The sequence below is a fragment of the Epinephelus fuscoguttatus genome, linkage group LG13 (genome assembly GCF_011397635.1).
Source record: "Epinephelus fuscoguttatus linkage group LG13, E.fuscoguttatus.final_Chr_v1".
Classification (NCBI taxonomy): Eukaryota; Metazoa; Chordata; class Actinopteri; order Perciformes; family Serranidae; genus Epinephelus; species Epinephelus fuscoguttatus.
In genome coordinates, this window is record NC_064764.1 from 32,979,522 (window position 1) to 33,002,593 (window position 23,072).

A 23,072-nucleotide genomic window follows, 5' to 3' on the forward strand; every position below is an offset into this window, starting at 1 on the left:
CTGTATTTAGCTTTTCTATAATCTCACTGAACCTAATAAATCGGCTAAAAGTCACATAGAGATTAACAGAGTTCTGACTAGTCTGTGGTATGATTTACATGGTTCATTCAAACCATGAAGAATAAATCAATCAATAAAACACTGATAATTTGAACCCTTAAGATACTTTCACCCAGTGCTAATGTTAAATCTTGTGACATTTAACCACAGTCTAAAATGTAACGGCACCACCCAGTGAGACACCACAAGAACAGACTCGTCACACAGAGGTTTCAGAGAAAGAGACAGAAGGAGAAAAAGCTAGAAACAAGCAGGTTCTTTATTAGTAAAGAGTAACAAACCAGCAGGTTGGATGGAGTAAGAAGAGGCAGCCTATACAGAAGAGTGCTGCTTCACACAGCGACATGAAGCCACCAGCATAACGTGTCTCTATGGGACAAAGCTCAGCATGAACACGGTCAGGATACAGCACAGGCTAGCATTCAACAGGGTGGAGCCACCACAGTGCTACGTGGCTCACCAAGCCATGACAGATGCATTGTGGGATTGAACGGACACCGGGACAGTCGGCCTGAAGTTTAACTCTGTGGAGAAGAAGATCTGAGAGTCTACGACAGAAAGAGGGTTCAGTGATGCAGTGACACATCAGCTGTCCACACAAAGTTCCATCATCGTCAAGTGTTTTCTGGTACATTTAATTCAGTTAGAGGCAAATGTTGCACTTTTTATTTGATAACTTACGTTACCTGTTGCTTTGTAGATCAAATAAGACTTAATCAATCATTAGGGGAAATTCAAAAGCTCTCAGCAGTGTATAAGGTAAAGTAACTCCATCTCTCTCAGCTGCAACATTTAAGACAACCTGTTTATACCTGGTATTGACCTGTGTCTCGAGTCACCAATCACCAGTGGACACTGCTTAATATAAATGTAAATGACCATGACAGGGTCTAGGTCACATTTGAGAGCCAAAGTCGTCGAAATCCGGCACTTGGGCACTCTTGCAGGTCAGAAACCAACGAGAAAAGGGATCCTTTAATGTTACGCATGATACACAGCCAGTTGCTGTGTCAGGGGGGGAAAACGGTTGGACAAGGGTGACAGTTAAGGTGGCACAAGTCTGACTGGGGTGGGCGGGAGTGACGGTAGATGGTCCGACAAACACAGACTATGTCCTGATGCTACCCCAAGAAGTACGTGACAGGAAAATCTGTTATCAGTGTAGAGTGTGGTGTTTGTTTTGGTGACACCGTACTAAAGATAGATAGCTTACCCATTTTACGACTAGTTGGAAGAAGTGTTGCTTGGGGCTGCCCCCAATACTCAACCAAACATTAGTCGACCAGAAAGGTCATTGGTCAGCAAGATTTTATTGGTCGCTTAGTTGCAGAAAAACAAAACAAGTGAAACTCTATTAGGAGCTGCACCTTGTCAAAATAAATCAAAACCTATATGACTGGACCGTGTGTGAATTTAATTTGAAAGGACAGACACAGGAAGTGTCCACGCTCAGCAGTCAGACAGGAGTCAGGTTAATCTCCAGGACTGGTACCTGCGGTTATTCCACAGGCTAGTTAATAACATGTTGGGCAGGAAATCCAAAGTGTGGGATCATTTTGAGAAGGTGAAGGACGAACCCAAGGTGATATGTAAACTCATCTTCAGGGGCCTTTTTTGCATGGAAAATATATGTTCACACTGCCAAAGCAAGTCTTAAATAGTAACAAAAATTTTGTATACCAGAATTTGGTTTGGACACACGTTACCTCTGACACACCCACCAAACGAGAGAAACTTTAACTCAACGCCAGTTTTACATGGTTTAGAGGAAACATGTTGCTCACCTTGGAAAATGTAGCGAAACTGTGCACACTGTTTTTAGATTAAACTTGCCCCTGAACCTAGGGACCTGGAGACAGATGACAGACACTGGTGTGAACGGTGATGTGTCTCGGCTGTCCACAAAACAGATGTTAGTACCAAGTGTAAACAGGCTCAGAGATGAACACATGAATGCATCAGTTATTATAATCCAAAAATATGCAGAATTGGCCATTCTCTTGGTACTTAAGATACATATTGTTGCTAATACTCTTTTACTTTGACTTAATTATGACTGCTAAACTATTTGTGGTGATCAGATGTTTTTATGTACATGTGGAAAAAAGGTGCAAGTTTCAGTCTGACATCCTTATCAAAGGCCCAGAAGCTGACTGAAAGACCTTTTGATTATTCCTCTACATCGTAGACTACAGATGTTTTTACTTCTAAATATTCTGCAACCTAAAAGACAAAGTGTGAGTAAAAGGTCTTGTTCTGTTTCACTGAAACGTCACTAAAATTTGACTCATTGACTGGAGACACTTAGAGAACCAACTGATGAGCTGCGTTCCTCAGAGTTAATCCTCCACTGCTGCTGCTGCTGCTGCTGCTGCTGTGTAGGGTCATTCAGAGAGTGAAGCTGTACTGGCGTGAGACAAAATGACTTTACACACTGTACACTACGACTGCCTTATTGATTTTTATATTTCCATTGCCAGTTTAAATTGAGATGGGCAGAAAAGGAATTTAAAAAAAGATGACTGGTCGTTTTTACAGGAAACTATAAACAATTTTAACAAGATGCACACACAGACCTCAGTAAAGCTTTGAGATTCTGGTGAGCTGCTGAAATATAATGCGTTTTGAAGGCTGGGTTATATTTGACACCTCATGAAGACCCTGAGTGTGAGGCTAAAACACAAGAGTGCAGACTCACCCTGTTAAGTTGAAATGTAAACAAACAGTAAATGAAAGGCTCGGACTCCTTAAAAGATAAAACAGCAGAGACCTGGAGCCTGTTAGGGAGCTCAAACTGCAACTGAAGTCTGCTTTGAGTCTGATTTTCATCTGCATTAATGTGCATTTGCTTATTTAATTCAGGATTACCTTCAATTTTTTGATGAACACAGTTGTTTTATCTCACAGTAAAAGCTTGACCAGTTGCCAGAAGAACATGTTGGCATTGTTTGTTTCTGCAAACAACAAATATGTTACATTTGTACGTTTTTATACGTATCATATCAACGTTTTGGAAGTGACGTAGTACATGAGCTGACTGTCATCAAGAGGTGGAGGCAATGGCACCTGTGTGACACACTTGCCAAGCTGCAGACCCCTGTTCAAGAACAACAAACCATCAAACTGCCACAGTCATTGCTGTGTTTTTGTGTGGTAACCTAATCATGTAAACCACAGTGTCACTGAAATAAAGTTTCAGCCTATCCTCTACATACCAGAACGTGTCGTTGGTTTGCAGAAATGTACAATGCCAACATTTATTCTGGCAAAAACTGAAGACGGGGAGAGTTCAGTTTTTCTGTGGCAGCCATGTTGGCTCCACAGATCTGCACCATGGATGTATAAAGAGAAATGGATGCAGCATTGCGAAGCCTGACCCCAGTCATTCCTATGAAAGTTGCTCAGTGGTGCATGACATGACAGGCCCGGTTTACACCTGGTATTAACATGCGTCTTTGGTGATCAGATCACAAGTGGACAGCGCTAAACACAAGAGTAAATGACCACCAAGACAACCATATGCTAAGGTGGTCAGTGGTTTTCAAACTTTTTGTGCCCAAGGAACACGGAAGGGCCAAAATCTCAAGGCACACCTGTATTTATATCTGTGCACTATAGCTTCTATAACGTGTGTAATCACTCTTATCATGACATAAGACAATAAAATAAGAAAAAAGTAAGACAGGTAGTTTTCCTGATACTGTCCACTGACAGTTTTTTCCTCTCTTTTTTGTTCGGCGGCGGGTCGTCTTCGCTGGTGCTTTGTTGCAATTTGCTCCGTACAATAAATCGATCCATCTTCCCATTCACAGCTGTCTGCTTTTAAATGTTATCATCCCTCACACTGGCTGCCAATCAGAGCTTCTGATGTGTCACACACTTATAATTCCCACATGCGACACACAGGTTCCCTGTGAAGGTTTTTTAAATTAAGTTAAATTAAATTATAATATTCTGCTAGACTTTGCCTCTTTGTTTGGGAAATGGGTGCACACAACATACTGATACAGTCGATTAAAAATTCCTTCATGTTTTGTACAGACCCAGTTGAATGTGAGGTCATCACAAAATCCCATGGCACACCTGGATTGGCATCATCACGGCACACCATTTGAGAAACACTGATGTAGATGCTAATGAGTCCTGACGCATCCTGAACAAAGACTGCGTCACACACACAGGACGTGGTAGTTGTTTTGGTGATAGTGTGCTAACGCTCCTATAACCTGCCTAATAGAGTGTGCCAGTAAACCCGGAACTCCGTTAGCGCTTTTAGCACTTCCGGTTCTCTTGTCTAAAAGTCAATACGTTTTTTGAATGGGATTTTGGTAAAATGCCTCAAATAAGGTCTGTGGTTAACAAAAGCTTAAGCGAGTTTCAGGTTTTGTTCTACGACATAAAACACGTCAGTAAATACCCTACTTGTGAATTTTGAAGCTTTTACATGTTGTAAAAAAGGCAGTTGCTAACAAGTTGCTCAATACGAGTACAAACCCTGTCAGGGACATTAAACATCATCACCCCCGAACAGGCGAGAGTGCTGGCAGTCCGCCATTACAGCTTCTTATTTAGCTTAAACGGTCCGATTTCCCCATTATACAATGTTTTTAAAATAAAGCAGCCGAAATCAGGTGAAAGCTTAGTGGCGGTGACGTCAAGAGTCATGTGACCGTGGAGTAGTCATGTAGTCCGTTAAAGCCTAACGTTAGCTTTTTACTTCTGCCGATCTCATTTAAGCTTCAAATGCGGTATGAAAGGTGTTCATATGTGAAGATTATCTTGCTGAACAAAACCTGTAAGTATCATAAACTTGTGTTAGCCACAGAGCTTATTTTCTGACATAATCCAAAACGCAATGCAAAAATCACATTCACTTTCTCTTCCGGGAACCAGCGCGATGCTAAACTTCCGGGTTTTGACGTCAGCCCTGGCACACTCGATTCATGATGACCTGTTACGTGACTGTCTATCATTTTGCCCTGTGGGAGGAAATTTCTGCTCTCGATCTGTACCCACCTAACATAACTAGCAAGCATGCTAGCAAGCGCCTAGCGAGAGTGTGGACGTATTAACTGTGTGATCTTCTAGCGTAAGTGATGTAGGCAGTAAAGAAATCTGAACACAAGTGGTCAGCTGGAGAAGTGTGATGTGTCTTGACTGCACTGATCACCAAAATGCATGTTAATAGCAGGTGTAAACAGGCTCATAAAGCCACTTTTTTTTTTATCATCATTAACCATCAATCAGGACACAGGGAAGAGCCAGTTTTATAACTGACTGGATTATTTAACATTTTCATGGTTAAATTACATAATGTCTGTATGTAGTCAAAGTTTTATTTTTCTTATCTAATATTGAACAGTTTGAGCCTCCTAGCAAAGACTGAGATGATTTTTTTGTTATTCTGCTGCGTTGCAACTAATATGGATTATGCTATCAATATTTTTTTTACTGAACGGGCTGATTGTTTCAGCACTAATGTTGTCAACAGCGTTTAACATCAGCTAGTTAGTTGATACAGTTAGTAGTTAACTTTAGGTACTTCTCATATTTTTAACCATTGAGCACAAAGCTGTTCTGTGTGTTAGGAGATGAATAAAGGTGTTAAAAGTAATGTTGTGTGTTGTTTACAGAGTGTGCCGCCATGCTGGATGATGAGATAACTGTATCTCAGACCCTTCAGGAAAGAGAAATCTTGTGTTTCCAACGTCACTGATCCAGAGTCGCTGCTGAGAAGATGAAACTGAGATGAAACAGCCGAACTGCTGCTTCACTGGTACCTGAATAGATCTCGTTACAGCTGCACTGATCAACACAAACTATCACACTGGCAGATTTTCATGGATGTTGTTGTACTAGTCATCAAATGGTGAAAGCTGCTTCTACAGAACGGTGGCTTGCTTTACATTTGCACCATTCTGCATCCCCGGCTGCTTAAAAATAAATGCTTACTATCGCAGAAACACTAAATGCTGGCGGGGGAGTTGGGGATGCAAAATGGCGAGAGGGGGAAAGCGTTGTGAAAGCATTTGGTGAAAGCAGAGGACAGCACTTGTGATGGCAGAAACACATTCTACATTTTTTACATTCATCAGTAGAAACAAGACAGGAAATGGACTCTTCTGTCTAAATCTGAGAGCGACTCAGCCGCATGAACATGAACTATTTTACAAGACAAATGAGAATGGGAACCACACACAATGGTTGGTTTCTCGCCACGGCGGCTCTAAACAAATGTACAAACAGAACAGTTTCAGGGTGGAGCTCGTCTCCAGCCTTTAACACCAAATGTCACAGATTTCTAACCTGATTTCTAAACCATCCCTGGTGAATTTACATGCAGGATTTCCCTGATTATTCTACTCTTTTCTGTAAACTACCTAAGCATTTTTTTTTGGACAAAGTATTTGTAAACAGTGATACGAACAGATGATCCTATAGCGAGGGTTTCGCTCTCCGTGGTGCCTTCTGTGTCCCTGTGTAAGGTCCAGTCGTCCTCTGTTTGCTCTACAAGGTGATTTTGTTCCACCTTCACCTACGTCCACCCTTTTTAACCCAGTTCATTGTCCAGTACAGATGAGTCAGTGATTCCATGTAAACTCCAGCGGTTCACGACGACACTATTCACAACGTAAACTCTGCGGCCGCTGCTGCTGCTGCACAGTCCAGCAGCTGTTCAGTGACTTCAGTTTGATTTAGTCGTCTCTAAATGTCGGCTCCAGACGGCTCCGGGTCACTACTGCAAAATAATTTCACTCTCAAAACATCAGTCCAGAAATAAATAAACATTCAATAAATTAATAGGTTCATCAGAGTGAGATTCAGTGCTGTTGCATCCAGTCCAGGAAACGATCCATGTGGGTGATTTTAGTCGCAGCTACAGGGCGTTATTTAGAAATCTTCGGTAGGACACAGGTGGCCTGTTAAGCTTCATAACAAATGGACAAAAAGATTAAATATCACTTTTTAAGCTGAGTTTTTTGCTCTCTGCCGTTTAGGACACACCTTGTTTAAACTGATTATTACTGGAGAGGATTGAACAAGCGAGAAGAATTTATATTTTCAGTTAGTGTGGATGTGGACCGTATTTATATTCTACATTCATGCCATCAACTTCAGAGTCTGATTTTCACACCCAAATTTAATTTATTAAGTTTTCTTGATGGGTGTGCTGAAACACCCCCATCACTACTTGAAAGCCTTCTTTGTTACTGGAGCCGCTTTATGTATTACGCAGCTACAGTTTCAGGTTCAGTCCCCAAATTCTAGAAATCCTGTTAGAATGTTACTGAGCGAGACATTGACCCAGGATAACATTAACATTAAAAAGCTGCACGTTTTCTAACTCCTCCAATACATCTATCGGATTCCCTTTGAAAGGGTCAGTACACCCCAAAATCCAAAATTCATATTTTTCCTCTCACCTGTAGTGCTATTTCTCAGTCTAGATTGTTTTGGTGTGAGTTGCTGAGTGTTGGAGACATCAGCCATGGAGATGTCTGCCTTCTCTCCAGTATAGTTGAACTAGATGTCATTCAGCTTATTGTGGTCAAAGCGCCAAAAAACAAATTTGAAAAAGTCATCATCAATGTCTCTCTCCAGAAATCATGACCTGGTTACTCAAGATAATCCACATACCTTGTTGTGAGCTGTTTTGTGTAGGAACTATTTTCTGTCTACCGAACTACACCTGCCTCACCAACTACACGATAAAATTAATTAGACAGTTAAAACCGATTCAGAATGCTGCTATTCAAGTCCTCACTAAGACCAAGAAAGTGATCACATCACTCTAGTTCTGAAGTCTTTACACCGGCTTAACGACTGTCAAAGAATACTACTGTATGTTTATAAAGCACTGAATGGTTTGGGCCAAAATACACTATGATCTCTGACCATGAACCATCCAGACCTCTCAGGTCTTCATGGACAGGTCTGCTTTGTGTCCCCAGAGTCAAAACTAAAAACAGAGATGCAGCATTTAGTTTTTATGCACCATATATCTGGAACAAACTTCGTGAAACCTGCAGGTCTGCTACAACGCCGCTGCTTTTTATTCAAGCTTTATTTTGTCATTTCCTAAGTAGACAAAATGACCTGGCCCAGAAGGATGAAATTAGACCAGCTGGATCCGGTTGCCTGACTCAGCTGAGATTCGGCATGAATGACGCCCCAGAATCGGGCAAAATCAGCTGGCCTGATTCCAGCTGCCGACACTGCCATCCCTGGGCTGTTATTAGAAATTACTTGGCCCGGCATCTGCCCAAACTTGGCATGTCAGATGAAATTAGCTGGGCCGCATCCGGTTGCCCAACTTGGCTGAGACTTGGTATGAATGACGCCCAGAGTTGGGCCAAATCAGCTGGCCTGATTGTGGCTGCCGACACTGCCATCACTGGGTTCTTACACTGCACTGTAACAATTATAATTGTATTTTATACCTGTCTTATTCTACTTTAGCTTGTTTGCTATGTCAACTTGTTTTAATGTGTTTCTTTCGCACTTCATCTTGATGTTTTATGTAAAGCACTCTGACTCCTTGTTGCTGAAATGTGCCACATAAACTGGCCTTGATTTTTCCAACTGTATCACCGTGCAAAAGAAAGCATGCATCTTTGTTTGATACTGCTAGCTCACCTAGGCCCACTGAGCTAGCTAACGTTACAGCGCAGCCGAGGAGGATACCAATAATGTTCGTCCATGAGTAGATGCACGCTTCCCTCTGCGTAGAGATTCAGTTGGCAGGTGTAGTTCGGTAGAGAGAAAATAGTTCCTACATGAAACTGTTGAGTGTGTATCATCTAGTTCTATTATACTGGAGAGAAGGTTGATATCTCCAACACTCGGTAACTGCCCGAACAACCAGAACAACTTAGACTGATAAATAGCACTATAGGTGAGAGGAAATATATATATATATATATATATATATATATATATATATATATATATATATACACACATATATATATATATATATACATATTATTTTAGGAATGAACTGTCTCTTTAAATCCTCCATGAAAGCTCCTTGTGACACTAATTCAATCAGACCTGATGACTACAAATACATTGTTAGCAGTTATGTCACAGTGTGTTAGCATTTTTGCTACTGACCAACCTTGATGTCACTCACTGGTCAGGCAAAATATCACTGTGGATCTCACATTTAAATATATTAAGTTATGTTAGCAGAAGCATGTTAGCTGAGCACAGGTGTTAAAATGCTTCTCTCTGCCGGCCGGTCCCTGCAGGACTCAGTGCTTCTGAGCAACAGCACCAACAGCCGTCTGCAGATAAGATTAGCTCCTAACATGACGGGCTCGCGCCACTGATATATTATTTGTCCCTGGAAAAATAAACATTACAAATATAAACTAACATGTTGTCATTACGCCTGCTCACAGTGTGTTTTCTAAATGCTCGTTTTCTCAGCTTTGAGGTAATTTCTTTGGGTTCTTACGGGGTGTTTTAGGCAGTTTATGGGACCCACTTCATATGTAATGGCTGATACTAGGTGAACAAAGATCAGATGAAGTGTTAGTCGGTAATTAAATATCGTACAGCCATAAATTTCAAATATTTTTTCTGCTTCGAAGTTTGGTCAAGTGGTGACAGAGTGGTCCTACAGCAGGAAGTAAATCTGACACCACAGGAAGGATTCAGGCACCTCTCCCACTCACACATTAATAAATACTAAAGATAATTAAATGCTTAAAGTATATTGTGATGTTATTGTGGGTGCCCAGGTGGGTGCCCTGGTGGACGCCCTGGTGGTCACTGGTGGAGTCGCACTCAGAGCTCCTCTCCGTCACAGTGTGTTGCCCATGCTGCTGCTCACCAGCCCTTTGATATTAGTGATGGGCCGAACGTCATGCAGCTGTCTCCTTCGGTCAATGAACGTGGCCAACCGCGTCGTGTCCAGGGGCGTCTTGGAGTACTCCCCGCCATGTGCACCCCCGCGACCCACCCACGGGTGCTGCAGGCAGGAAGTAGCGCTCGGCCTCTTCCTGGGATCCTGCTGCAGCACCGAGGACACAAAGTCCCTTGCCGCCTGGCTCACATCGCTGAAGTACTCATCTGGGAAGCAGAAGTCCAGGCGGCAGATGTTGACGCAGGTTTCTTCGGGTGATTCATCCAGAAATGGGGAGACGCCGCTGAGCATCACATAAGCCAGCACGCCGACGCTCCACACGTCTGTCGCGACAGAGACCGGCGTGCCACGGATGAGCTCGGGTGCAGCAAACTCTGGGTTTCCAAGTAAGAGGTGGACGTACCGGCGGTGGGCTGACAGCTGGACGGCATCGCCGAGGTCGATGAGCTTAATGCCTGGGGTGGGAGAGTGGAGGTCCACCATGATGTTCTCAGGCTGCAGGAGAGGGAAACACATGGAGAGTATGACTTTGCGTTAAAGGTATACTATGTGGGATTTTCTTATCCCTTTCAATTATCACTTTTGACCCAGCAGATGTGTGTAGTGTTGTATTCTTGCTGCAGAGACTCTGCCTTCTGTCTGTGTTTTCTTATGTCCGTCTTATTCTGCTGTGTTCAAGACATTCCTGGGCACAGCACACAGGTGAAACTGAGTTTCCCAAATTTCAAATATTCTTGATAAAATCCTTGATTATAGAACACTTGACAAATAATCATGCCTCACAAAGAGCAGTCATGTACACGTGTAACTGTCAGCCACATCAGATAACATATTTTCAAATCACAAATGCACATAATTAATTATGAAAAATAAAATTCAGTCCAGTCATAGGTGGAGTTAGTCTTTATTCATGTAGCACACACACATACGCATGCATATGGTTCTCACCTTCAGATCCAGGTGTGCCACTCGGCAGGTGTGAAGGTGCTGCACAGCCTCCAGCGTCTCTCTAATGAAGAACGCCACCTTCTCCTCCATCAGCTCATCGTGGGCGACGAGGTAATCGAGCAAACGACCGTCTTCCAGCCTGACAAACACACACGCATACATAAAGTAACATTTAGATAATGTCAACTTCCCATCCTGCTAACCTCCTGCTTATATATGATCAGCCCTCTATCATAGTAGCTAACATAACACAAGCGGTAAAAGGCTGAAGTTCGGTAGGAACCTGACAGCCCAGCCCCCAGAAGATTTATGCAAACCACGGAGATGTTAGATTTGCAGGTTTCCTACTTATCATATCAAACTTTCTAAAGTGATGTAGCTCTGATTACATGTATATGAGCGGACTTTGTCATCTGGAGGTGGAGGGGATCGTGGATGGTCAACTGGGTGAAATGCCTACCCCAGCTGACATTGGGCGAGAGGCACACCATTCACACCTACGGACAATTTAGAGTCACCAGTTAACCTGCATGTCTTTGGACTGTGGGAGGAAGCTGGAGTACCCGAAAAACCCACGCTAACACAGGGAGAACAAATAACGCAGTTGGTGTGTTTCCAGCGGTTTTTAGGCCACTGGGTGTTTTGTCACTTTTTTTTCGGCTAGAATATTGCTACAAAAGGCATTTGTCTTTTTAAGAGACATTGCTGCGTTTCCTGTCAAGATTATGCCCCCAAAACAGAGCTTTTTAAGCCAAAACATGATCTTTTTCTAACAATTATCAAGTGTGACTTTAGTTGTTTTTTTATCTCAGACATGTTAGGATGTTACATACCTTGACATGTCTGAGATAAAAGAACAACTAAAGTCATTATCAGAAACTAAAGACATAATGAACACCATTGAACCATTATCAAGTGTTCTTGTGCCTAAACCTAAACCACAGCGTTTTTAAAACTTAAAGAAACGTAAAGTTTCAACATATCCGCTTCATAATAACTACAAATGTAAAATGCCTGCGATTTGCAGAAATGTACAATGCCAACATTGCTGGGGATTGGATTTGTCCATGGCTAGTTCACCAACAGGAAAGACACAACAGAAATGTTGATGCACATAACGACCATTTGAAAACTCTAATCTAGTGTTCGAATATAGACAGGAAACCCAGGTGTTTTCAGAATGTTGACATCTGAGGTGATTTCATGAGTTTGATTTGAATGTGATCAAGTCTTGATCATTTTAATCTGCTGGCATTTTTCATAAATTAATGCAGCCGTGACAAACATAATGTCTCCTCCAGCTCCAACTCAAGTGTTCTGGAGTAGAGACGATGGCTGAAGACAGTTAACTCTGTAAGAGTAAGTTAGCTTTAATTTGAAAGTTCAGTCAGACTTACAGCTCCAGGATCAGCATCAGAGAGGTGGGAGACTCATATGTGTCCAACAACGCCACCAGCTGGTGATGCTGTACATGTCGGAGGACGTCCGCCTCGTGAGCCACCTGCTCCTTCTTCTGCATCTTCTTACTCACAAACTTAACCGCAACCTGGATTAAATAAAAGTGATATTTATCAGCAGATTGAAATTAAAGACAAGACAATACAACACGTCAGTCTGGGATGGTAGGTGATGACCTACCTCTTTCTTTGTAGACTTGTTGAGACATTTTCTCACCACTGAGAATCGTCCCCTTTAGAGAGGAGAGAGCAACAAACACAAGAGAGGCTGAATTTAAAAAACTACCAACATCTGGGCTGAAAATCAAGTTTGAGTGGTAAAAGACATTCATTTGGGAGTCAGTGATGGGCGACAGTTTACCTTCCGATCTCAGAGATCTCAGTGAAGGTCGACTCAAAGTTTTCTTTCCACTGGATACCTGTTCCATCGTACCCAGAGTCTGCACAGAGAAAGAGCAGAAGACTGAATGATTACCCACTTTCCATTTTCAACACTCTATGTATGCTTGAAAGCTCAGTTGTTTTTTACCAAGACATCACTGTGTTTACAGTCTGGATAGTGCCACCAAACATGATCTTTTCCTTACCATAACCAAGTGATTTCTGTGCTGAAACACAACCACATATTAACCACAACACTGCTGAAAATGTAAGTTTCAATGTTCTGCTACATAATAATGTACAAATGTAACGTATCTGTGGTTTGCAGAAAGGTACAAGGCCAACATTTATTTGGGCGACTGGGTTGCCAAGAAACTATGGACATGGCTGTATTGTGAACTGTTGTGGCATGTTTTATGTTTCTAGAGATTATGCCAAAAATTCCGTCTGTTCAAAAGGAGAAACTACAAAAAACATGGAAAAGGTGGCCACATTTGTGCAAACAGGAATAGCTGGATGAACAGTCGAAGGGTAATGCAGAGAGAATGTTGTGGCGTATTGGGGGCTGAATGGGGGAGTGGCACAGTATCCCGTGTGACGATGTGTTTTACGGCCACAAGTGAAGGAAACTGTGTTCTAAAGTGTCTTAAATCACTCACATGTTGCTTATTATGCGGTGATTAATGTTTATGCATCTCACAATAGTTGTAATGGGGTTACAGTTAATGCACCATGAGTTAAGTTGTGCATGCGGTTAGTGACATCCTGCCTATATTCACATTAGGTTGTCATGTTGTGAATGCTGTTGTTAAAGGGAAATTTCGGTTTATTTCAACCTGTCTCCTATTGTCCTAAATTTGTTTCAAGTGACTAGTGACATAGAAATAATAGTTAGCATGTTAGCCGTTAGCCTAGATACAGCCGGGGTGCATAGTAGCGTCAGACCTGTTAAAACGTAAATGAACGGGCAACCTTCAAGTGCAAAGTTAGTCCACTAAACAAGCTTTTTTTCCCACAAAGACCGCCTCATATCGTTAGGATAAATGTCAGAGAACATATAGAAAACGACATGTAAACGTGTTGTCTTACCTTACCTGTGTGCTGCCATGTTTGTTTACCATCTAGCTCTGCTTTCCAAAGCGCAGCCGAAATATTTCTTGCAAGCTCTAGATAAAGCCCAGCTGGATACTACTCCAGGTGGAGGTGTCTCGTCCTCGGTCACATCCAGACCTTGAAAATAAGGCTGCAACTGGTCCCATTCCTTGCAACAGAGGCATTCCTCTTCTGTGGGCACTGGGGCACAGCATTCACAGGTACACCACCTATCTCCAGAACTACGCAGCCTTGCAGCAGCCATTCCTCCTCTGTCGTCCTCTACCTGTTGCGCCTCTCTCTCTCTCTCTCTCTCTTTCTCTCTCTCTCCTCCGTTCTTCAATTTCACGAAGCTCTTCGTCAGTGTATTCTGGCTCAAATAAATAAGGGCGGCCATCAAACTCTGCAAAATCAAATTCCTCCTCCACAAAGTAGAAGTCTGGCAAAAAGTCAGCCATTATTCTATAAATCTTTCATAAAATAAATGAATGAACTTTTCAGGCTACTGTCTGGTTCTGCCTTCCAGCTGTTGCTGCTTGTTCAGGCACGGTATGAGATCGCTGCTTGTTCTCGCGATATTTCGGCCGCGCTTTGGAAAGCAGAGCTAAATGGTAAACAAACATGGCAGCACACCGGTAAGGTAAGACAACACGTTTACATGTCGTTTTCTATATGTTCTCTGACATTTATCCTAACGATATGAGGTGGTCTTTGTGGAGAAAAAGCTTGTTTAGTGGACTAACTTTGCACTTGAAGGTTGCCCGTTCACTTACGTTTTAACAGGTCTGACGCTACGGCTGTATCTAGGCTAACGGCTAACATGCTAACTATTATTTCTATGTCACTAGTCACTTGAAACAAATTTAGGACGATAGGAGACGGGTTGAAATAAACCGAAATTTCTCTTGAAATACAGAGCCATTCCCAGGTCGTTCTGCTTTCAACTTATTAGCAAGAAACCCCAGCTCAATGAAACAGAGGAGCTGACTTCATATTTCACATTTCAACTTTATTCTTGAAATGCAAAAAAAATAAAAAATTCCTCCTCTGATTTATTTTTTCTTGTAGCTGGCACTAATACTGAAATTTCAACTTTATTCTCCCCATTTTGACTTAATTTTTCAAAATGCAAAATAAATTTAAAAAACCCCTTCCTCCTCTTAATTTTGCCCCCTCATACCGGGCCCTAATACTCCTCCGTGATCATGTTCTGAATGCACAGAGATTCAGATGGATTATCTATCATTCATGCTTGGAAAAAAGCAAAGAAAAAGCATAATTTCCAAAAATGTTGAACTATTCCTTTGAAGATGTGGGAAAATAGGTTTGCTGTCCAAATTATGAAATGTGTGTGTGTGTGTGTGTGTGTGTGTGTGTGTGTGTGTGTGTGTGTATTTGTACATGCTACATAGTGAGGACCAAAACAACATATTTTAGTAACAGAGTGAGGACAATTTTGCAAAGTGAGGACATTTTGGCCAGTCCTAACTTTTTCAAAGGCCTGACTGAGGGTTAAGACTTGGTGTTAGGGCTCAGGTTAGAATTAGGTTTATGTTATGGGTTAGAGTTAGGCATTTAGTTGTGATGTTAAGGTTACAGTTAGGGGTCAGGGAATGCATTACGTCATTGAAGGTCCTTACAAAGATAGAAGTACAAGAATGCGTGTGTGTGCGTGTGCAGACGTACTGCTACTGGGCAGTGTGACCATATTCGAGGGTTCTGATGGCGGGCCGATGCCCCAGCGGTTGGAGGCTCGCACTCTGAACTGATAGTGACCTCCAGGGATCAGAGTGTCGATCTGAACACACTCCTCTCTGCTGCTGGCCACCTGCTGCCATAGCAACGAGTCTGAGGGTGACAGAGGAGAAAAGGTTGAGTCTGTTTGCATGTTTCAAACGCAAAAATCCACCCGGTCCCCTCCACCACCACATACAGATACACACACACACACCTTCCTGTCTGTACTCCACAGTGTAGCTGCTAACAGCACAGTGAGCGGATGAAGCCGGAGGCGGCCAGTGGATCATCACCGCCGTGCTGCTGGCCTCCTGGGCCACTGGTCTCCCAGGGGCTGCTGGGATACCTGCATGAGATGGGGAAAAACACAGTCAGCTAAAACCACAGCAGCTGCTCTGTGAAGAAGGATTTGCTGTCGAACATCTCAAGGTCACAGAAGGTGTAAATCAAAACCTAAACCTTGCTGTACCATTACCATTACTAATGCTGACTGGGGCTGCCATTTTTATTGTGGTGAAATAAAATGAAATCCAGGTGTGTCACCTTGCACTTTAATGGAGGCAGAGGAGGAGGCAGAGCCGTGGTCATTAACGGCAACGCAGGTGTAGATGCCCGTGTCCTGAGGCATCAGATTACAGATCTTCAACAAGATGTCACCTGTATCCCTGGAGAAGAGGAGCAGGAAGAAGAAGGAGGAGGAGACAAGAATTAGTGGGATGAGTAAGAGTGGGAGAAGTGGGAGGAAAGCAGCACATATGCACATGTGCACTCATTGTTACCTGATGTCTATGGTGAAGCGGCTGTTGCTGGTCACTGGGTTCTGGTCGGGGCCCTTCAGGGTGACGGTGGGTTTGGGTCGTCCACACACTTTACAGCAGAGGACCACAGTCTCCCCAAATGCACACACCACGTCTGACAGAGGGTTGAGGAACTCTGGAGCCACTGCACACAGGACACACATCCATTAATACTTAAATTTTATAACTGCATCTGCCAACCGTACCACACCACAGCAGGAAGTGTGCATCTACTGCTCCACTGAGCTAGCTAACATTAAAGCTCAGCCGAGGAAGAAGCCATTAATGTTTATATCTCGTGCTGTCACAAGCACAAACCTCTTGTCCATATGTAAATGTATGCTTTCAGACATTGCTGCTATGTTTCTATCTATAGTATAATTCAAAGAAACAATATCCTGGTATTTTTTGCATACTTCATTTGACATACTATGCATCGGGACATACTAAATCTTTTTCTGGTGTACTATATAATGTGGTAGTATTGATACTGGAACACACAGCTAGTGTACGTGTTGATAAGATGACCTCATGTGTTTCTTACCTTCTTGGATAAAGTTTGGGTTGAGGAGCTGAAAAGCAGATAAGGTCAAAGTTCAGTTTTCGACACATCATTAAAGTTAGGCGTTGAAAAACAATGCAATGCCATGTTTGTTATAAGCATTAAAAACGTATAGTTCTTGTCCTCACAAAGATGAGCTGGTTTTCTGCAGTTTCCCATGTCTTTTAGACATTTTTACAAACAAAAGAATGTGTTGTAAGTCTTTTAACTGTGATAATACTAATAATAACAACAATAATACTACTACAATAAATACAGTGTGTGCGTACCTCCATGCCCGTTTTGGGGTCAAGGTCATCATCACAGTCGGACTCATCTGACGTGTGAACATCCTGGTGGAGGATGAGGGAGGAAGAGTAGATAGATAGGAGAGAAGGGAGTGAGACATGGGGTTTAAAGGGGGGAGGGGTTAAGGGACAGTTAAAAAGGACAGCAAGAGACAGGAAGTTAGAAAGAAAGCAAGAGAGGAAAATAAATGAGGAAAAAGTGGGGAAAATGGAGGGGTGAATCAAGTTTAAGGGAGGAGGCAAAAGAGGAGAAATGGAGGAGGAGAAAAAGCAAATAAGGAAATTCATGACAGAGACAGATTAGAAATATTAGAGGAAATGAGAAAGGTGGAAAGAGGGAGGTGAGAAGGATGAAGAGAATGTTAAGAGTATGGGTTTTTATTTAAGAGAGGAAATAAGAAAAAACACTCCTTTCATGCTGGCTGCTGTGAAGGCTTTTATATACCCTGGAAGGTAATCACAGGGTCTGAAGAAACGTCACGGCTCTGCACACAGATACTCACCTGAGAGCTTTGGTTTTGGACTTTTTTGGGTGGTTAGCTTTATCATTGTTTCCTCATCCTCTTTACTTTACTTATGAAAAATGGCATACCATTGCTGAGTGATGAAGACAGTGCAGAGGTGTTTTAAACCAGCGATTCCAGAAAGTCCCCAACACATATCTGGAAATGTCTCAAAGCTTTTCCAAAAAGAGATTTGTCCCTAAAATTATTCTAAGTAACAAAATAAAATAAAGTTTATGAAATAAAGTTCCATAAATATATTAAAGCTAAAAGAGGGTTGCTGTGTCTCAGCCTACTGTCAGATATGGTGTCTGGTGCTTGTCCATCCCATAAAGCCCAGCTGACAGTAGAAAATGTTGCCATCGTACGTTTCTGCAAACCATGGATACGTTACCTCTCCGAACTCTTGTACATCCACACCACCATCCCACCAGCCCGTCTGACCACCATGGGGTCTAGAGCCTTCAGCCTCTGGATCTCCCTCCCATCGGACATTTTTAACATCAACTCTCTGTCCACTTTCATATCCCGTCTTAAAACTCATCTCTTTCAGATAGCCTTTTCAGTTTGACTCCTGTCTGTCTTGCCACACACATCCACTATTTACACACAATTTTATTCACTATAAACATGTTTTGCTGATTATTTGTTGTTATGGTATAAGTTACTTTGGCTTGATGACGACTTCTTTTTTTTTAAGTCATTCATCGCTGCGTTTCCTGGTATTGTGCCACCAAAGTATTTCAAGCCAAAATGTGATCCTTTCCTAACTGTATCTGAGTGTTTTTTGTGCTTAGACCTAACCACACATTAACCACAGCGTTGTTGAAATGTAAAGTTTAAATGTATCCTCTACATAAAGTGCAACATATCTGCGCTTTGCAGAAACATACAAAGACAACATTCATCCTGGCATTTGTGTTGTCCCACCTCAGCTTCACCAAAATTATTTTTTATTTGGATTAATTAAGTTACAAAGATGGTAGCAAAGAGGTGAATTAAAATTCTTGGCTTCAAGACGTAGAGGTTGATATCACAGACCCTACATAAGTTTGTCTTAAGGCCGTCCACACCAAGAATGATAACAATAAATTGTTCTGACTCAAGTGGATGGCAGAGTCCGCACTACAACTATAACATCAATGACACTGGTGAACAAGATTGTTGGGCTCATATTAAGAGTGATTTGACGAATGATAGAAACGCTACAACACACCCAAAATCAATTCCAGTTGAGTTTGGCGCCAGTGTTTACAGAACGCTAGTGTGGATGCCCATGTCGTCAGTGTTAGTTAGCATTACAATAATTGTTCTTGATGTGAAGGGCCCTTAGCTGTCCAGGATCTAAAGGTTTCTCTTGCACTCAGGATCCATACTTTAAGACGGATGCCTCTAAATTTCATATATTACCTGAGCCTGTCCCAGTCTTTGACGTTCACAGTAACACATAGTTCAGTAGATCTCAGCAGAGCTCACTAAATACTGTTCACTGTCATTCACGTAGAAACTCTCTCAGGCTAAATAGTTACTTAGCAGAAGTAATTCATGTTTTACATATGACCATAAAGGAAGTGATACAGATGAAGGTTTTTTTCACAAGTCGAACACTGTAAATCACCCAAATCTGTAGCAGAGATCCTTCATGTCATAAATTGCAGGTAAACTCAAGGTTGTGGTCTGCTGTTGAAACAGCATCTATCATACAGACTTCACAGGATTCACATCTATCCATTCTATTACAGTCATAAACACAACACACTTTTCTTGTTCAGCTCCATAATGTTAGACACTACCACAGAAAACACTGGTTAGCACAGCAGAGTAAAAGCAAAGTCAAACTTAAATCAAGTCAGTGGATTCTACCTCTATCCATGCAGGAGGAGGGAGAAATAAATCACAACACAAAAAGAAAAACAGACTTTATTTTCAAATCAGTGCATTTGAGGGCTTGGGGTAAAACAAAAGGATCAAAATAAAACTTGCAGTGTTCTTCTTTAGTGGTTCTCAACCTTATAGTAGTTTAAAATGTCACTGTTACCCATCTTTAAGTGGCCCCCGACTATCCTAAACCTCAGGGTGTGTTCACACCAGTATTTATAACATAAAGAAATTGTTGTGGTGTTGTGATGGGTGGATTTGCTCACAGGTTAGTAAATCAAGCTTTTGTCTATTTTTTTGTGAACTTAAACCCAAAACTTTACACTGTAGAAGAATCACTACCTATCTTGATAGTGCTGGTCATCAAGCTAATGCAGGCTAGCTTGATGGTTACTGGTTAGCAATCAGGCTAGCTAAGCAGGCCATTGTGAATGTTCACAGTGAGGTATTAATTCTGCCTGTTAGTTCGCTGCTCACAGCAGCTGGCTAACTAGCCCAACAAGTAGTCAGTTGTGCCTCATGTCTGCTGCAGGTTGAGAACCACCGCTGGAGTCAGACCGAGACACAGCAGGTATTGTGTGTGTTTGTAGGTCTGCACACACACACATGCCCGCTCACACACACACGGGTTAAGAAGTAAAATAAAAACCAAGTGGGGCAGGTGAGGGGTTTCGGCACACACATATGACATCACCAGCGTGCGCCGTCAGCCTGCTTTACTCACTTTGCCCTTCGCCCTGGTGGCGGGGGAGGCGAGCGGGAGAGGGGGCGTGGTTTCTTTGGGTTTACGGAGGAGGCCATTCTCCTGACCTCTGACCCCCACCGAGGTGACGTCCTTGGCTTCAGCGCGCTTCCTGGCACGCAGTGTGTTCCATGACAGTGACTTCCTGTACGGTACAGGAACGAGAAACATCACCAGCCAATCAGAGAGAAGCTCAGCGGGGTCCAGTTCAGTCTGGCTGCAGAGGCAACAAGACTGTCAGGTCAGGACTTTGTCAGAACCCTCTGTGGCTGTAAGGAGGTATGGAAGTTTGTGTGATGTCATGTGTAATATGATGAACACCTATTCTATTCTGTCGTAATTCTCATCTTTGTATTTTCATTGTATTTATACACACAAAGGGAATACGGACGAAGAAAAACACAGCTGACCTTTAAATCATGATGGTTTGGATCCATTCAAATGTCCAAGTAGGTCAGGCACAACATCAGTGCCCTAACATTGGACCAGTTAAATGAAATGCAACACAATATTTTTAGCTACACCTGTTTTTTACTTAAACGGCAAATATAATCCACAGGGTTTGAATTAGATATTGGGAGAACCTCACTCTTTGTCCAATGTATTTTGTAGCTGGAGGATTGGCCAAAGGTATCTATCACACTAAACAAAGCATTCAATGAGACATCGGGTTTCGATGAGTATAATAAAATGTCGTTGACATACATTGACCTCTTATGGTCCCTCCATCCCACTGAAAGCCCCGCTACTTGAGGGTCCTCCGTTATTTTCTGGGCAAAGGGTTCAAATACCAACGCAGATAATAATAATAATAATAATAATAATAATAATATTAATAATGATAATGTCTCAGGGGGCATCCCTATCTTGTAGATAGACCAATGGAAAAGGGATCTGATTACATGCCATTTGTGTTGACTCTGGCTTTTGGATTGCCATAAAGAAGTTTTATACAGCTTACAAAATATTTACCAAAGTTAAAATGCTCCAAAACCTTGAAAAGGAACACTCTCTACCCAATCGGTCAGGTGTTATTGGAATTTTTTTTCATAAAATTCGGCTCTATAGCCCTCTAATCCTGAGGATATGTTTTACTAATCGAAATGTAAAATATTGTGTTGATAAAATGTCATTTTCAGGTGCATTCTCAAATCTTTAAAGCTCACTCTAAGTGCACAGTAACACCCCTTATTCAAGTTTATAACATCAAGTCTCTAAAGCCGTTAACTACGGGAAAACCAGAGGATGGGCGCTACGCTTCTTCGACAATGCCGTCCTGATATCAGCGGTAACTGCTGTATGAGCACAGTGCAGAGCAGCAGCCATGAGCTAGCCAGTGGGATACAGTGTGTTCAAGTGCAACTATTTGGTTGAGACACAGGCGACATGAGGCTGTGCAACAGTCAACCCTGTAACCACTTGCTGTCTGATGTCAGTTTGATGTGTCTGGGCCTTGTGCTGGTCACTATTCTTCTTTTCTAGAGGCAGAAATGGGCTTTGATGAAAATAAGAAGTACATTATATCACATGTTGGAACCAAAGTGGATCCAGTGCAGGGGGAAAGCAAGATGCCGAAAAATGACTCCACTTCACCTTAACAGTATGATTTATTGAATCACAAAATATTTCTTTTCTGTATCTCTATAGAAGCTACTGCTCCTACTATCTCTGTCAGTGTGTCTGTCTGTGTTTGTGTGCTGTGGCAGAGGGTCCTGACAGCGTCGCTGTTGCCTGAAGCTGCAGCCAGACTCTTCTGGTCCATTTAGAGACAGGAGAGGGAGGACAGAGTGACAGAGGGACACTGGTCTGACTTTATTGAGACAGAAATAAAGTTAGACTGGAGGAGAGAGTGAAGAGAGAGACATGGGAGAGACAGAAACAGACCGTACAGAGACAACACTGGAACCTGGTGACATTTTCATGAACCACAACTGCAGCACACTTGTCTAGACTCCTAAATAATATATGTTAATTCATCCATTCATTTACTCTTGTACATAAGCAGTGAAGAGAGTGGTGGTGAAAATTCCTTTCTGTCAGCTGAAGAGTGTTGGATAAAAAGAATCCTCCACAGTTCATAATAAATACTTTTCCTAAGTGTCCTGTCTTATCTTATTAACCAATTCTTTGCCACTTTGCCAGGTCAGCAGATAAACTTGGAAGCAGTTTTTCAGCTTCATTGCTTTCACAATTTCTGTCCGTTCATAAACATTAAGAAGTTTATAGCGGTTAACACGACCATCAAACCTGCATTTCTCACCATTTTAAAACTTTTAAATTCATATTTTAAGTGTGTACCTTCTGTGGAGTGTCAAACCGTCGAGGTTAGTAAAAACTGAAACAAAAAAAGGTAAAAAGAAATGTCACTACAGTAACAACAAATACATAAAGTTGAAATTAAACAAACAGGAAAAAGGTGCAGACAAAAAATTTATACCTGTAACTGAAAAACCTTCAGTGCTGGTACACTTTAAATTCTTAATAAATAAAACCCTGTGTCATCTGTTCACTTGAAGTCTAACTTCCTGAAGGGGCTCCTTTACAGTGATGGCATAACCTTATAAATATAACCATATAATTACTGAATCAGTGAGTGTGTGTCATCATCTTCCTTTAACCAAATCACCAGCATAATTGTTGGCATTGTACATTTATGCAAACCACAGATTAATTTGTACGTATTTTGTAGTGCATATGTAGAAACTTCAACAATGTTGGAGTTAATGTGTGGTTAGATTTAGGCACAAAAACCAC

General features: G+C 42.0%; 1 protein-coding gene across 2 annotated transcripts in view; it reads right to left on the reverse strand.

The window, feature by feature from the left end:
• Nucleotides 1-9,064: 9,064 nt before the first annotated feature.
• Nucleotides 9,065-23,072, reverse strand: part of kalrna (kalirin RhoGEF kinase a) — a 213,456-nt gene continuing 199,448 nt past the window's right edge. For both annotated transcript variants that reach the window (XM_049595069.1, XM_049595068.1), the window contains 12 exons: nt 20,301-20,463; nt 17,178-17,240; nt 16,891-16,918; nt 16,329-16,491; nt 16,093-16,214; nt 15,764-15,895; nt 15,499-15,660; nt 12,701-12,779; nt 12,521-12,572; nt 12,280-12,428; nt 10,883-11,021; nt 9,065-10,429 (listed from right to left, as the gene is read on the reverse strand). In XM_049595069.1, coding sequence (XP_049451026.1) covers nt 9,872-10,429; nt 10,883-11,021; nt 12,280-12,428; nt 12,521-12,572; nt 12,701-12,779; nt 15,499-15,660; nt 15,764-15,895; nt 16,093-16,214; nt 16,329-16,491; nt 16,891-16,918; nt 17,178-17,240; nt 20,301-20,463 — 1,810 coding nt within the window. In that variant the 3' untranslated portion in view covers nt 9,065-9,871. The remainder of the gene's footprint in view (nt 10,430-10,882; nt 11,022-12,279; nt 12,429-12,520; nt 12,573-12,700; nt 12,780-15,498; nt 15,661-15,763; nt 15,896-16,092; nt 16,215-16,328; nt 16,492-16,890; nt 16,919-17,177; nt 17,241-20,300; nt 20,464-23,072) is intronic.